This window comes from Aquarana catesbeiana, linkage group LG04 (genome assembly GCF_042186555.1).
Source record: "Aquarana catesbeiana isolate 2022-GZ linkage group LG04, ASM4218655v1, whole genome shotgun sequence".
In the NCBI taxonomy this organism is placed as follows: domain Eukaryota; kingdom Metazoa; phylum Chordata; class Amphibia; order Anura; family Ranidae; genus Aquarana; species Aquarana catesbeiana.
In genome coordinates this window covers 261,809,977-261,825,925 of record NC_133327.1, presented here as the reverse complement: position 1 = coordinate 261,825,925, position 15,949 = coordinate 261,809,977, and the positions used below count along the sequence as shown (strand labels likewise).

Genomic DNA, 15,949 nt, shown 5'->3' with positions numbered 1-15,949 from the left:
ATGCATTAAGGTGAAAAAACACCTGGCACTGACCGGCCCCCCAGCCCCCCCGTTTTACTTACCCGAGCCTCGTATTTCTGTCGGCGGAGATGCGCTCTCCCTCTATCCATGGAGTCCCGTCTCTTGAGTGGATAGATTGATAGCAGCGCAGCCATTGGCTCCCGCTGCTGTCAATCAAATCCAATGATGCGAGTGCCAGAGGGCGGGGGCCGAGTCCGGCATTCGTGTCTATGGATGCAAATGCTGGACTCGGGAACGCGCCCGCAAGGTAATCACCCAGGAGAGCGCTTCTCCTAGGCGGTTATCTGATGTGGGGAGGAGCCACGAGAGCTGCCGGGGGACCCCAGAAGATGAGGTTCGGGGCCACTCTGTGCAAAGCGAGCTGCACAGTGGAGGCAAGTATGATATGTTTGTTATTTAAAAAAAAAAAAAAAACCCTTACAATCACTTTAAGCTTGTAACATGAAAACCATTCTTCCTTTGATTTGACTACTTAGTATTATGATATTGCATATACCAATAATAAATCTACGCAGAGTGACTTTCATGGTTGCTGCTATTAGTAGTGTATGATGCATATCTTATCATTTTTCACTTTATATACTAAAGTGTGACAATCCTGAAACTACTGTATTATTTAAAAATGTTAGCGGGTTATGAAAGCAATAAAGATGTCTATTTTTTAATATACTGATTATTATTACTAATTCACAAATAATCAACATTACAATTGGGATATATATATATAATGATGTTATTAGTTATGTCACACCTTTGCATGTCCTGTTATCTGAGTGGAGAAGATAGCCAAATCTGCAGGAACAGTAGAATCCACCAATATAATTGTGGCAGTGGTGGTCACATACCATATCCTCATCAATTCCCTCAGCACACTCATCTACATCTGCATTAGACAAATTGTAGAAGTAATTATTGCATATTACCAGTACAATCAGAATACACATTTACTGTTTACTTGTACTAGAATGTCTGAATTTTTGATTTATGAATACATCCTTTACACATGCTACATAAAAATAATAATAATTGTAAATTTTATATGATATGATAGATGTTTCTAAACAGAACAGCACTTTATGCTAATGAACTGCAATAGCGAACAGTCAAAGATAATTGTTAGAAATGTGTATTTTCAGTATAGATGACAGCTACAGACTCCATAGTATTATCATAAAAGGATTCATACTGTATAGTAGACACTTTGTTAATAGTCCAAAAGAAGACAATGATTCCTCATAATCATTCTTATATATAAAAAATTTAAGGTATAAGCATTCATATAAAGATACATACTGATGGATTTGGTGTGGGCAATATGAATTTGTTTTATCATACTGATGAGATGTCCCCGCTAAAATACTTGGTTTCACCATAGAGTTTCACACCTATGGCAGCAGGAGAGGTCAGCTTTTTTGCTGCACTTTTTGTAGTGTAATTTAAGTGAAAATCCAACAAGGTGAGTAAACTCCTCTGATAATGTTCACAACAGGTGCATGGATCTCAGATTGAAAATCCTGCTCCTGTTGAGAAAAGATTGTGGGTAAATTAATCTAGTAGGGATAAGGTTTGGGTTTGCCACTGCCATGTGTTTGAGGCAAATTCCTCAGGCTTGAGATTGAAGGTCCAGGTGAATTTTTCTGCAGGTTGGCCCAATTTCTTAAAACATAAAGCATTGCAAGACACTTGTAATATGGCCATCAAGCTTAGAAAGGTCAATAAGGGGGCTGTTGGATAAGCCAGACTCCTTACTATAAAATGGGGGGGCAGCAACCATAGTTTAAGTGAATTGAAAGCTGTTATAGGGAAATTACAGGGAAAGCTGACAAACTTCATAGGGAAAGGTTGGGGTCAGTTAGGTCAGTGTTTTTATACTGGAGTATCTTCTGCAGTAACTTAATTATTTTTTTTTGAAAACCCCAGCTTGTGTTTTCTGCCTTTAGTAGATTTGGGTCTAACCTTGCTCATTTAAATTGTCCACTAGTGCATCATCAGCAATCTTTTAATTCTTGCAGTAAAACAGCTGTCTGTTAGCCTTTTTCTAGTAGATGTCATCCTATTCTCCCTCCTTTCCTGCTGGACAATTTTACACTGACTTATCATTTGCTACCTCTTAAAAGAGAAGTTTGCAAATTAAAAAAAAAATATTCTTACTCATCTAGGTAAATGCAGCATCAATCCAATGCTGCATCTGGCCCCCGCTGCCTCTACACTGAGAAGTGAGTGATCAAAGAACATTGATCGCTCAGTTCTTAGGTCCACTCTGAGCACAGAGAGGTAACTGTCACCTCCCTGTGCTCTGCCCCTCCAGAGCTCATTGGAGTGCTGGGGTGTGGAGGGGTGGGAATGGCTGGCTCAGTCTCCCAGAGTCACGTTGAGAGGCTGAGCAAGCTGCCGGTCAGGTATGCGGGCAGATCCTGACATTATTGTCAGGAACCCTGCAGAGCCTAGACCGGCTCTGTGATGTCAGCTGACAGCGGACTTTATATCAAAAAATACAATCAGCCCAACCACTCATAAATCCTGTGATATACTTCCTAATCCTGAGAATACTAAATATAATAAATACTAAATCCAAACAAGAAATTATTATAACACACTCAATATAATGCAGCACAATTACTGTAGATCAGTACATTTAACACCACCCTCCTTCAGTTACTTATTGTGAAAAATCATGAAGTGCAAAATACAGTAGAAGTCATAAATGAAGTCCTCTCAAACTTACAGTGAAGTCCAAATCAATCAAAATCGATTAATATTTGTGCTCCTCCACCCAAAAGTGACACATAAACGGATGATCCAGCATAATTCCTTCAGCGTGCCACCACCACCAGTGAACAACCTGCTCACTTCACATATAAATAATATAGGCTTCTCGCTCCAAACTCCTGCAGTGGGAACGGACACCTCTCCTCTTATATGGATCACGATCTCTCCACTAGTTCACATCTCCTCGGTATACCTCGCGTGACAAAAAAAGGCAATACCATAGTGTTCTCTGTTTCACCAGTTTAATAAAACACCCCCTCTTTAAAATCACACTTACAAAAAAAAGTATATATGTGGTTATTCTGTCAGCTGACTCACCAATCCTCCCTAGCAACTGTGACAGCATGGATCCTACTGAAGAAGCCTTATACGAGGGTGCTATGCATCTAAGAGAGAGGGGGAGCCAAGCCCTTATGTCAGGGGTTTAGGACCCAGCATCTTTAAGGACACCAACAGTAGGAGAAGGGCTTGAGGACCCAGCATCTCTACCAGCATTTCACATGGGCCTTTATAAGGAAGCCTGTCAGTGATTGCAGTTGCTGGTTGACCTTCGGCTCCTCCAGTATGTTATCTCTGGGATATTCATGTTCCTGTGTCTCCTGTTACCAACCCGGCTTGTCCTTGACCTGTCTCCTGCTTGCTTTCTGTGTTTGACCTCGGCTATCCATCTGACCACGTCTGCTCTGATACCCACCTTGCTTCTGACCTATCCATCTGACCATGCCTGCTCTGATGCCCGCCTGGCTCCTGACCTAGGCTTCCTTCTGACCACGCTCCAGTCTCAGCATTATCAGAGTCCTGCAACACATCATGGGTGCCATCTGTCTGCTGATTCTACGCCAGCACACCAACTGTACTCTGGAACCTCCTGCACACAGTTCAGCAGCTGACTCGTGCTACTTTGGGCCTGACCTCCCCTGTTTTCACCTTCAGGGGGGTTTAGAACTTAGCTGCAAGGGAAGCCCTCTCTCTCCATTGGCCTCCAGTACCAGCTATGTGATAGTATCAACCAGCCAAGATGTCAGCAGATGATAGCTCCTACACAAGCAGTCCAGAGCCTACAAGACGGCTACTTTCAGCTGGAAGGACGCCTTCACTCTTTCACTGCCTCCATGACTCCTGTGGATCCTAACCAAGCTACTAGCTCCACTGTCTCCACTCCAACTGCCAGCCTTCCTGCTACAGCCACAACTGCTGTGGGATTAACTCCTCCAGAGCCCAGAGTCCCCACACCTGAGTGCTTTTCAGGTGACCGACGGAAATTCAGGGCCTTCAAAAATGCCTGTGAACTTTACTTTGCGCTGCCCCAAGGACTTTTTCTCTTGAGACCGTCAAGGTGGGTTTCATCATCTCACTTTTGTCAAATGAACCACAGTCCTGGGCTTATAACCTCTTTGAGCAAAATAACTTAGAACTGGATTCAGTTGTCACCTTCTTTGAAGCTATGGCTATCCTATATGACAATCCACACTGGACTGCCACCGCTGAGTCTGCCCTTCATGCTCTAGTACAAGGCAGATAACAGGTGGAGGATTATATTGTGGAGTTTCGCAAGTGATCAGCTGATACCAGGTGGAATGATGCTGCCCTAAAATACCAGTTTCGGCTAGGCTTATCGGAGACTCTCAAGGATGAGTTGGCTAGGATTGAGGCTCCTGCGTCATTAGCGAATCTCATCCAAGTCTCTATCCAACTAGACTGATGGCTGCGGGAGTGACAGTCCAAACGCACTCAGACCTTTCGGCCCACATGGGTAATGCCAAAGGTTCAAGGACCAACAACCCCAGGCTCTGTTACCCAGTCCATCAATACTTCTGACAAGGAACCCATGAAAATTGGCCTATTATATCACCCAGCTTTAACCCCTGAAGAGGGAGCATGCAGATGACAAGGTAACTTGTGTCTCTACTGTGGAGCTTCAGGCCACTTCCTTCGCAGTTGTCTTGTTCGCACAAGTAAGTCCAGCCTTCCATGCCCCTCATACCTCCAGTTATCTGGGACTGTATCCACTAATGTAATTCTTCCCATCTCTCTGCAGGTGGCTGGAAGGGAAGTCAAGCTGTGACTGTTCATTGACTCTGGAGCCTGTAGCTGCTTCTTGGACATCAACCTCGCCAATAACTTGTGCATACCCCTGAAACTGAGGGAACAAAGACTTGACATACATTTAGCAGATAGCACTGCTCCCAGGTCTGGACCTGTCACTCAGGAGACTATCTCTGTCCCTGCCACCATGGATGCTGGCCATCAGGAATTACTCCGCTTTGACATCATCAGGTCTCCTATATTCCCAGCCATCCTAGGGATACCCTGGCTGTGGGCCCAAAACCTGAAAATCGACTGGCCCAAGGGAGGAATCATCTTCTCATCTTCCTACTGTCAAAAAACACTGTGGCATCCCCCACGCCTGTCAATCATTCAGTATGTGTCTCCGTTCAACCTACACCGCATCCCTGTCATGTCACCTCTTCGGCCTACCTTGATTTCCTTGATGTGTTTGACAAGAAAGGTGCCAATGCCCTGCCCCCCGCGTCAGTCCTATGACTGCCTGATTGAGTTGCTACCTGGAGCAGAAGTACCCTTCTGGTGAATCTTTCCTTTATCCGAGCTGGAAGCCCTCTGACAATATATAGATGAAAACTTAGCCAAAGGATTTATCCGCCCTCTGCGCCTGCTGGAGCTGGCATCTTCTTCGTCAAGAAGAAGGATCATTCTCTCAGACCATGCATTGATTATAGGGACCTTAATAAAATTACCATCAAGAACAGATACCCACTTCCTCTCGTTTCTGAGTTATGCCAAAGGTTCTGAACAGCTCGGTTTTCACAAAGTTGCACTTACGGGGGGCCTACAACCTGGTTCGTATTAGGGAAGGTAACGAGTGGAAGACCGCCTTCCGAACACGCTTTGGTCACTTCAAGTACCTTGTGATGCCCTTCAGTCTATGTAACGCTCCCACAACATTCCAACATTTTGTGAATGAAATCTTCAGAGAAGGGGCGTGGCCTGGACATGGCTGGATGAGGACGCTTTCTGTGTGAGCTCTCGGCTTCCCCGTACCAGCCTCGACAAAACCCACCATATACAGCCTCTCCTAATGGCATGATAAAGGCAAAAAGATACCGAACACGTTCGGCGGCACAGGGACACTGACCACGCACCTCTCAGGGTGAGATACACAGATTTTTTGGGAACGCGGCCCAGCTCTCTCCGGGCGCCTCATGGTCTTGGCTTGCTAGATCTGCCATCCCCGACTGCCTTGTCTCCTGACTCAGACTCCCTCTCGGAAAACCCCTGCTCTCCTCCGCCCCGTAATGTCAGAGGTGGGGGCCTCCCCTGGCATACAGGAGCCAGCTCACATGGATGGGGAGCTCAGCGCGCTCCTCCAGGCTTTGCTGACAAAACAGCACATAGAAACTCTAATACAGCGAGTAGAGGAGGCTCACAGCAGGGACATTCAGGCTATGAGAACGGAGATTGGTGCTCTGTCTGACAGAGTAGATGCTGGAGAGTTATCTATCTCCTCTCTGGAAATCAGAATGGAGGCCCTGGAACGGTCTAACATAGCACAGGCAGAGTCAGCGGTTGCGTTGCAACCTAATATAGAAGATTTGGAAGACAGGAGCCGAAGGAACAACCTGCAGCTCCGAGGGTTCCCGGAAGCGACAGGATCTGAGAATCTTCCAGATACAGTGACTGCCATTTTTCAGCGGATACTGGCTTCTCTGCAGCCCACTATTGAGCTAGACAGGGTCCATAGAGCCTTGGGGCCAAGATTGTCAGACCTGAACAGACCCAGGGATGTGGTGTGCTGCGTTCATAAATACGCCCTGAAGGAACAGATTATCCGTAAAGCGTGGGAGTGCAGCGAAATCGATTTAGATGAGGCATCTATCAAGATCCTCCAAGACCTCTCCCGGGCTACCCTGCAACGTCATGTCCGACTACGAGGGTTGCTGGATTTGGCAAAAGATCAGGGTTAAACGTATAGATGGAGATACCCGCTATCTGTGACTTTCAGAAAGGAATCTGCTTTCTTCACCCTCCGCACACCATCCGACCTGCCGGACCTGTTCACATTCCTGGGGACAGAGCCCATCCAGGTACCCAATTGGCTGCAACTCCTACCAAGCACTACTGGCCGCCCTGGCCCTGCGGGTCCCAGGAATTCCTTTCCAGCGTGCTCTCAGAGACAGCGGGGGAGGCCGCGGGCCCCGTCCGGAGAGAGATCCCGGGAATCGTGAGTGTGATGGACACTAGTCTACTGATTACCTACCACAGTTGTTTTCTTTTTTTCTTTTTTGTGTTTTTTCCGTTCTTCTTGTTCTCTACTGGCAAGGCCTTAAGCGGACGTTCTGAGTTGTCCCCACTAAATGAACAGCAGGTTCCCCCTCGTCTGCCAGGACTTTCCCTAAGGTACACCTCCGTAGGATAATGGTGTCGGGGGGGCCTCTTGGTAAATGTTCATGCAAGTTATGGGGGTTTGGAGTGTAGAGACCATCATGGTATTAAGGATCACCTCCGAGTCTTTAAGAAGGCTACACGACATTTAATAGTCAGGGGTCGTTCTGAGGAGCCCCTACAAAGGATAACCTACTGCAAGACTATCACCTTCTCATTTCTCCCGATGAGAGAACTAGGGTGGTTTTCAAAGATTCTCTTCTGCATTTTATAGAGCAGACAGCGCCAATCCTTTGTCTCTCTAACAATAATAGGATGTCTTGAGGAGGGGAGGAGGGTTTTTGTGCCCCAATGTTTTACAGCTCCATGGAATTTTGGGAGCAGATCTTTTCCCGTTGCTTCCACCTCCCAAATTAGGTCTTAGTGCCTCAATGTTTGTTTGGTTATGTGCTTCATTGTGCTAACCCCTTTCTTGCAGGTTATACTGTCTTCCTTGTACCTTGCTATTAAGCTGGACAGGTTGCTCCCTCTCCTACTACTACATTCAGGTCTCCGTTGTATAGAGTAGCTTAACTCAGATCACTAGGGGTGACCATCTCGGCCCGTCTGCCTTTTGAATCTGAGAGGCATTCTTTCATCTGACCCTATACAGTTACCCAAAAATTTTAAACGAGTAACCAACTGTTGGGACGGTGGACGACTCTCTCATGATATACTTCTCTCCCAGTACACCATACCCCTTCCTCCTTCCTCTCCTACCTTCCTCCACCCCCCTGCTTCCCCCGCCCCCTGCGCCCCCCACCCTTGCCTCCCTCCCCTCTCTCTTCCCCCTGTCTCCCACCCTCCCTCCCCACAAGTGATATGGGGTGCTCCTCCTCTAACTGACACCAGAACGGTTTTACCAATCCACTCTATCTAGAGGTTAATACCAATACACTGAGGTGTAAAGTCTGACGAGTTATGGATTCCTGTTTAGGGGGTACTCTCAGGTTCTGACAAGACATTGGCACTAGTAGTCTAATACAAATGCTGTTATAAGGGTATGTTTATACAAGAATGTTATATTTTGATATGTTTGGTTTATTGCGTTTACAACTGTGTCCATTTTGGACAGTCACACGTTGAAGGTCACTGAAATTTATCATACACTAATGTTGAGGTGGGTGGGGATGGCCGGAGCCTCCTCTTCGGTTGCGTCTATTCATACCCCCACTTAGGCCAGCGTTCAACCGCCGGGAATTTTTTTTTTAGGTGAGCGTTCTAGCATATTTGCTTCCTCTTTAGAATCTTTTCTCTTCTACTATTTCTTCCTGTTTCTCTCTTTTCCTCCTCATCCCCTTCCCCGTTTGCTCTTAACCTCCCTTCACCTTCCTCACACATCTCCCCCCCCCCTTCTTTTTTTTTTTTAACATGGATTCGATCAACGTGATTTCACTTAATACGAAGGGTCTTCACGTCCCAGAAAAGAGACGTATGCTTCTACATGATCTCCACCGCCTTAAAGTGGATGTGGTCTTTCTACAGGAGACCCATTCTCAAGAATCAAGCTTTTCCTATAGCTTTCCATTCGACTAACGAGGCTGGGAAGTCTAAGGGAGTGTCTATATTGATATCACGTAAGGTGCCGTGGACCTATCTAGACTCCGTGCTGGACCCAATGGGTCGGTTCTTATTCCTGAAAGGCATGTTTGGGGGTGTCAAGGTGACATTAGTAAATCTATATGCCCATAACACTCATCAGGATGTATTCATGGAGAGGACTATTGAAAAGCTGTTGAGCTTTTCTGAAGGACAGCTGATCATGGGGGGGATTTAAATGTCCCTATGATCCCTTCGGAAGATACTTCCTCAAAACGTTCTACCATTCCTCCTTGCACCCGTAAACGCATTGACCAAGCCTTACATAAAGCCCAATTAGTAGATGTATGGCGTATCCTCCACCCCGCAGAAAAGGACTACACGTTTTATTCTTCACCACACAAAGTATACTCTCATATAGACTACTTTCTAGTACCGCATTCACAATTGCATGCAGTCAAAACCTCCACCACAGGATCCATTACGTGGTCTGTCCACGCGCCTATCTCCCTATCGTATGCACTTACTGATTCCCTCACCTCAAAAACTAAATATTGGAGGCTGAATGAAAGTCTTTTACAAGACAAAGATGTAATCTCGGAGGTCACTAGGGAACTTCTGTTCTACTTCAATACAAACGATACATAGGGCAGTGACCCCGGCATTGTCTGGGAAGCTCACAAGGCGATCATCAGAGGAGTGCTTATTAAGCATGGCTCGAGACTTAAAAAAAAACGCACCCAATAGCTGACCTCATTACTAGATGATTTACGACAGCTGGAAGCACGACATAAACTGTCTCCTTCCCCCTCCTTAGAGACTGACCTCCTTGTCAGACGTTCTCAAATTAATGACCTGTTACAGTTCAAAGCTAAGGCGTCGATGCAGATTTACAAGAAAATCCCCTATGAATCGGGGGACAAATGTGCCAAAATGTTAGCGCGGTCGCTTAGGGATCAAAGGTTGGTGACATATATACACCACATATGCCTGCCAAAAGGAACCAAGGTCTCCAAATCCTTAGACATCGCCCAAGAATTCCAGAAATTCTATACATCTTTGTACAACATAGATAAGGATCCCCCTTCACAAGAAAATCTGCAGTCCTACCTGTCTGCCTCTCAAATGCCACAATTGCTCGAGTTAGCTCAGGAAGCCCTAGAAGATCCCATCACCACTGAAGAAGTGCAAGGTGTGATAGAGGCAAATAAACCAGGGAAAGCCCCTGGCCCTGATGGTTTCACCATCTGTTACTATAAGATCTTTATGCCGACTTTGAGCACATACGTGGTAAAATTATTTAATGGAGTAGGCCCCGAATCACCTTTTGCAGTAGAATCTTTACAGGCTCACATTGCGGTCATACCAAAGGACCCAACCTCCTGTGGAAACTATAGACCGATATCCCTGCTTAATACAGACATTAAGCTGTTTACCAAGATACTTGTGCATAGAATTCAACAACATCTACCTCACCTAATTCATTTAGATCAAGTAGGGTTTGTATCCAAGAGAAAAGTAATAAACAACACCATTAAGGTACTAAACCTAATACACACAGTGATCAAATCCCGCTTCCCATGTGTCTTTCTGGGTACGGATGCAGAGAAGGCCTTTGACAGGGTGAACTGGGCCTTCATGCACGCAGTCCTCCAACATGTTGATGTTGGCACCATATGGATCTCATCAATCTACTCAAGGCCCACAGCTTGTGTAAGACCTAACGGAGTGTTATCTGATGCCTTACAAATCTCCAATGGGACACGTCAGGGGTGCCCACTCTCGCCCCCTCCTCTTCGCCCTGTCACTGGAACCCTTTCTCTGCTCAGTTCGTAGAAATCAAGATATTACTGGCATAACAGTGGGCAACCTTCAGCATAAAGTATTGGCATATGCTGACGACATGTTATTCTCCGTTACGAACCCTGTGATATGCATCCCAAATCTTTTTAGAGAATTTGATAAATACGGTGCCCTCTCCAACCTTAAAATAAATTTAATAAAATCAGAAGCAATGGGCATTAATCTATCACAGTCGCTGAAGCTACAACTTCAGTCGAACTTCAGATTGAAATGGAGTGATAAGGCATTGACATATTTGGGCACAATTATTCTAGTTCACACATCGAAGGTATTTGAACTGAATTACTTCTTAAATTCTTATACCTCCTACAGGTTTTACCCGTCCACATCCCATCTAATTATTTCCAGCAGATACGAAAAGTATTTTTTGAATTTATATGGGCCCACAAACACCCCTGAAAAAATCCCAACTCACATTACCAAAGCAATATGGGGGATTGGCAGTACCAGATGTACACAAATATTATAAGGCGGTTCACCTCAGCAGATTGGTTGATTGGTGCAGACACAGGTCCTTAAAACTGTGGATCCAGCTTGAACAAGATCAGAGCCCTATTCCTCTGAATAGAGCTCCATGGTGCTATGACTCCTTACCCAATAGGGTAAAGTCACACCCGCTGGTGGGCCAGACTGTGAAGGTGTGCTCCCTTCTGTTCAAAAAAGGATCCCTCTCATATGAGACTTCGCCGATATTCCCGATATTGGGGAACCCATGCTTTTCGCCGGGCTATCAGGATGAATCCTTTAAACATCTACTGGCTACAGGTTATACACAGGGTAGATGGCCCTCGTTGCATAACCTAATGGACCCTTTAGGGTCATTTCGCCATGAAGTTTTGGAATGCTTTACAATTTTCCCATTTCCTTAGGGCTCTCCCCTCATCAAGTAATTTCGAACAACCCCTCACCACCTTAGAGGAAATATGCTCAACGGAAGGAGCACTTCCACACACATTCTCGAGCATGTACAACCTTCTGATCACTCCCTCGGACTCCCACTTACTAAGCTGCTTAACTGACTGGGAACGGGACTTGAAACTTACATTTAGTCCACAACAAAAACAACGCATCCTCCATTTCACATACAAATTGTCAATCTGTACAAAAACGCAGGAAACCAATTTTAAAATTTTAACAAGATGGTACAGAACACCAGCAAAATTAAACAAATCTTTCCCAGCATCTTCAGATAGATGCTGAAGGTGACAGGAGGAATGGGGTACACTACTATACATCTTCTGGACATGTCCTCTCATAGCACAATCAGAAATTCTCAGATCGGCAAATTTCAGATGACCCTGCCTTCTTCCTCCTCCATGTCTCGGCAGTCCCGGCGAGATCCTACAAAAAATCAATTATTCGTCACCTTCTTGACGCGGCCAAATCATGCATTCCACTAAAATGGAAAACCCTGCAGTCTCCGACTATCGGGATGTGGCTCAGGAAGGTAGAACAAATCAATAAATTTGAAGACCTAATCCTAACAGCACGGCACCAACAAGAACGATATTCCAAGACATGGTCACTTTGGGACATGTTTGTCTATTCTGAAGAGGGTCGCAATTTATTTAAAGGCTTGATCTCGGACTAAAAAGTAGTGGTCCGACAATGAGGCTCAAAAGATCTGAACCCCCTTCCCCACAGTTTGCCCCCCCCCCCTTTCCCCTTCATCCTAACTGCCCTTCTACCTATACTGATTCCTACTTTTCTAGTTTCTTTATTCTGCTTCTTTTCTTTCCCTCGTGCTCTGTTATTCCACAGCTGCACTTGCTTTTTAGTAAATAAAACAAGTTGGAGACGGTCACATGGGAGTAATGTACTGAACAATGTCGTTCATGTTAAGAGCTGGACAAATTGATGTCAACCACCTATTTTCTTTCTTTTTCTTTGTTGTATTGCTTCTTGTAAGTTCTCTACACATTGATTCGATGTTTATATTTATGTCAAGGGTCCATGATTAAATAAAAAATTTGTAAAAGAAATCTTCAGGGAATACCTTGACCTGTTCTTAATCATCTATTTGTACTACATACAAATTTTTCTCAGCCTCACTTGAACTTTATCGAGAGCACGTCAGAAAAGTGTTAAAGACCTTAAGAACCCATGGCTTATACGCCAAAGCAGAGATGTGTGGGTGCGAGAAACAATCTATCCAGTTCTTAGGTCTCATAATCTCCACTGAGGGGATCTCTATGAATCCTCAGAAGGTCTCATTGCCCCAATCACCCAGCTCACTCGCCTGCACTCACGCTTCTCCTGGAACCAGGATTCTCAAATGGCCTTTGAACAACTGAAGGCTCTCTTCACTTCTGCTCCCATGTTGCAACACCCGGACCCAGCTCTTCCCTTTGTGCTTGAGGTGGACGTATCCAAAGTGGCTACGGGAGCTGTCCTCTCTCTCTGCGTCAAGGCCCAAAGGCCCTGCTTCACCAGTAGCCTTTTGCTCCAGGAAGCTGAATCAGGCAGAGAAAAACTACAATGTTGGTGACATAGAACTGGCAATTAAAGTCGCCCTTGAAGAATGGAGGTACCTGCTGGAAGGCGCTAACCACCCAATTATGATTTTCACAGATCACAAAAATCTGGAATATCTAATATCTGCAAAACGCCTAAGACATCGAACAAGCCAGATGGGCCTTATTCTTTTCTAGATTTTATTTCCACATGACATACCGCCCAAGTTCCAAAAATGGGAAAGCCTAAAGGCATCCATTGAACAATCTTCTGCATCTTGCACTGAATCTGAACATGACTCGTTAAGGAGACTGGACAGATTACTTTTGCACCAGGACCAAGTCTTCGTACCTTAGGAAGCAAGGTCTCAGGTTCTCAGGACATTCCACGACCACCAACTTGCAGTGCACCTTAGGGCCTGTAAAACTAACGAGCTCATTCAGTGGTCCTTTTGGTGGCCTAACCTCAGTCAAGACTGTAGATCCTACATCAAGTCATGCATGATGTGTCTACAAAGCAAAGGCGACAAAACCAAAGCCTGGGGGTTATTGAGACTCTTGCCTATCCCTAATCGCCCCTGGGATATGATCTCTTTGGAACTTATTGTTGACCTTCCTCCCTCTGAAATATTCACAACCATCCTGGTTGTGGTAGACTGACTATCCAAAATAGCTCACTTCATACCAATGATTGGAACTCCCTCTGAGGCCGGAACGGCTCACACTTTGATCAAGGAGATCATCAGACGTCACAGACTCCCAAAGAACATCGTTTTTGGACTGGGGGTGCAGGTTACCTCCAGGTTTTGGAGAGCCCTTTGTAAAGCCGTGGAAGTAAAACTATGCCTATCATCTGCCTACCATCCCAAAAGTAATGGGCAAAGGGAACGCACAAACCAAACCCTGGTGGGTTTGCAGGGATGCCCAAGATGAATGGGCATCCCTGCTCCCACTGGTGGAATTCGCTTATAATAACTCTATCCATTCAGCTACGAACCAGTCCCCATTCTGGGCCAATTATGGATCCCACCATGCTGCCCTGCCTGAAAATATGCCTGGAACTACTGTACCCGCCTTGCAGGACAGACTTGTTTTCAAACAAAACACTTATGAGATTCCATGGGAGTCCATACAGAAAGCCCAAGTGGATTACAAAAAACACTTTGATCGGAAACGGAGGGGGAATCCTGCCTTCAAGGTAGGAGATAAAATGTGACTGTCTACTGCCAGCTTGAAATTGGCCTGCCCTTTGCGGAAGCTAGGGCCAAGGTTTATTGGCCCCATTCGGATCAAACAGGAAATAAACCCAGTGGCGTACGAACTGTTCCTGCCCAACTCATATACGATCCATCCGATCTTTCACACTTCCTTGCTTAAACCAACTGTTCCAGATCCATTTGCAGGGAAAACAGAGCCACCTCCGCCGCCAGTGACTATTGGAGAGGTCACAGAATTTGAGGTAGAATCAATCCCAGACTGCAGGAAACAAGGGGGACAAACCCAATTCCTAATTAAATGGAAAGGGTATCCACCTGAAGAAAGCTCCTGGGAACCCGAAGCCAATGTACATGCCCCCAGACTCCTCCGAGAGTTGCAGGCCAGATACCAAGAAAAAATTGCCCAAATGGGCATCCAGAGGCTGCCCGTTGGAGGGGGGGGCACTGTCAGGGGTCAGGGCTCTAAGACCCAGCATTTCTTAGGACACCAACAGTAGGAGAAGGGCCCGAGGACCCAGCATCTCTACCAGCACTTCGCATGGGCCTTTATAAGCAAGCCTGTCAGTAATTGCAGTTACTGGTTGATCTTCAGCTCCTCCAGTGCGAAATTCCTGTTCCTGTGTCTCCTGTTACTGACCCGGCTTGTCCTTGACCTGTCTCCTGTTTGCTTCTTGTGTTCAACCTCAGCTATCCATCTGACCACATCTGCTCTGATACCCACCTGGCTCCTGAGCTAGGCTTCCTTCTGACCATGCTCCAGTCCCAGCATTATCAGAGTCCTGCAACACCTCATGGGTGCCACCTGTCTGCTGATTCCACACCAGCTCACCAGCTGTGCTCTGGAACCTCCTGCAAACAGTTCAGCAAGCAACCCGTGCTACTTTGGGTCTGACTTCTCCTGTTTTCACCCTCAGGGGGGTCTGGAACTTAGCCGCAAGGAAAGCCCTCTCTCTCCATTGGCCTCCAGCACCAGGTACGTGATACCTTGATGTAACGCTGTCACCATTGCTAGTGAGGATTGGTGAGCCACCTGACAGAATAATCGCATATATACTGTTTTTGTGAGTTTGATTTTAAAGAGGGTTTTTTTTTAATAAACTGGTGAAACAGAGAACACTATGGTATTGCCTTTTTGTCCCATGAGGTATTCTGAGAAGATGTGAACTAGTGAAGAGATCTTGATCCATATAAGAGAAGAGGCGTCTGTCCCCAATGCAGGAGTTTGGAGCGAGAAACCTATATTATTTATATGTGATGTGAGCAGGTTTTTCACCTGGTAGTGGTGGCACGCTGAAGGAATTAACCTGGATCATCTGTTTATGTGTCACTTTTGGGTGGAGGAGCACAAATATTAATGGACTTTGACATGGCCATCTTTTTTGCCCCCCTCCCCCATCCAATTTCGCTCTCCACCTGCTCTGAGGCTCACAATAAATAGTAGCTCAAAATCAGTTTACTACAGCAGATCAGGTATTGATAATGTAGCACTGACCGCCGAAAGAGCTGCTGATATTTGATTGGGCCTGTACTCTGCTTTAACACCCCCAATGACTTGACTCAATCCCCTTGACACAACTGTGGTGCAGTGTTAGTGTGAAGCTGATAATGAAGGATAACCCCACAATGTACAATATAATAACAGTATAC

At 45.7% G+C, this 15,949-nt stretch overlaps 1 protein-coding gene across 3 annotated transcripts in view; it reads right to left on the bottom strand.

Moving 5' to 3' along the window:
- Positions 1-15,949, bottom strand: part of MASP1 (MBL associated serine protease 1) — a 179,072-nt gene that overhangs the window by 104,456 nt on the left and 58,667 nt on the right. For all 3 annotated transcript variants that reach the window (XM_073626420.1, XM_073626419.1, XM_073626422.1), the window contains exon 4: positions 773-904. In XM_073626420.1, coding sequence (XP_073482521.1) covers positions 773-904 — 132 coding nt within the window. The remainder of the gene's footprint in view (positions 1-772; positions 905-15,949) is intronic.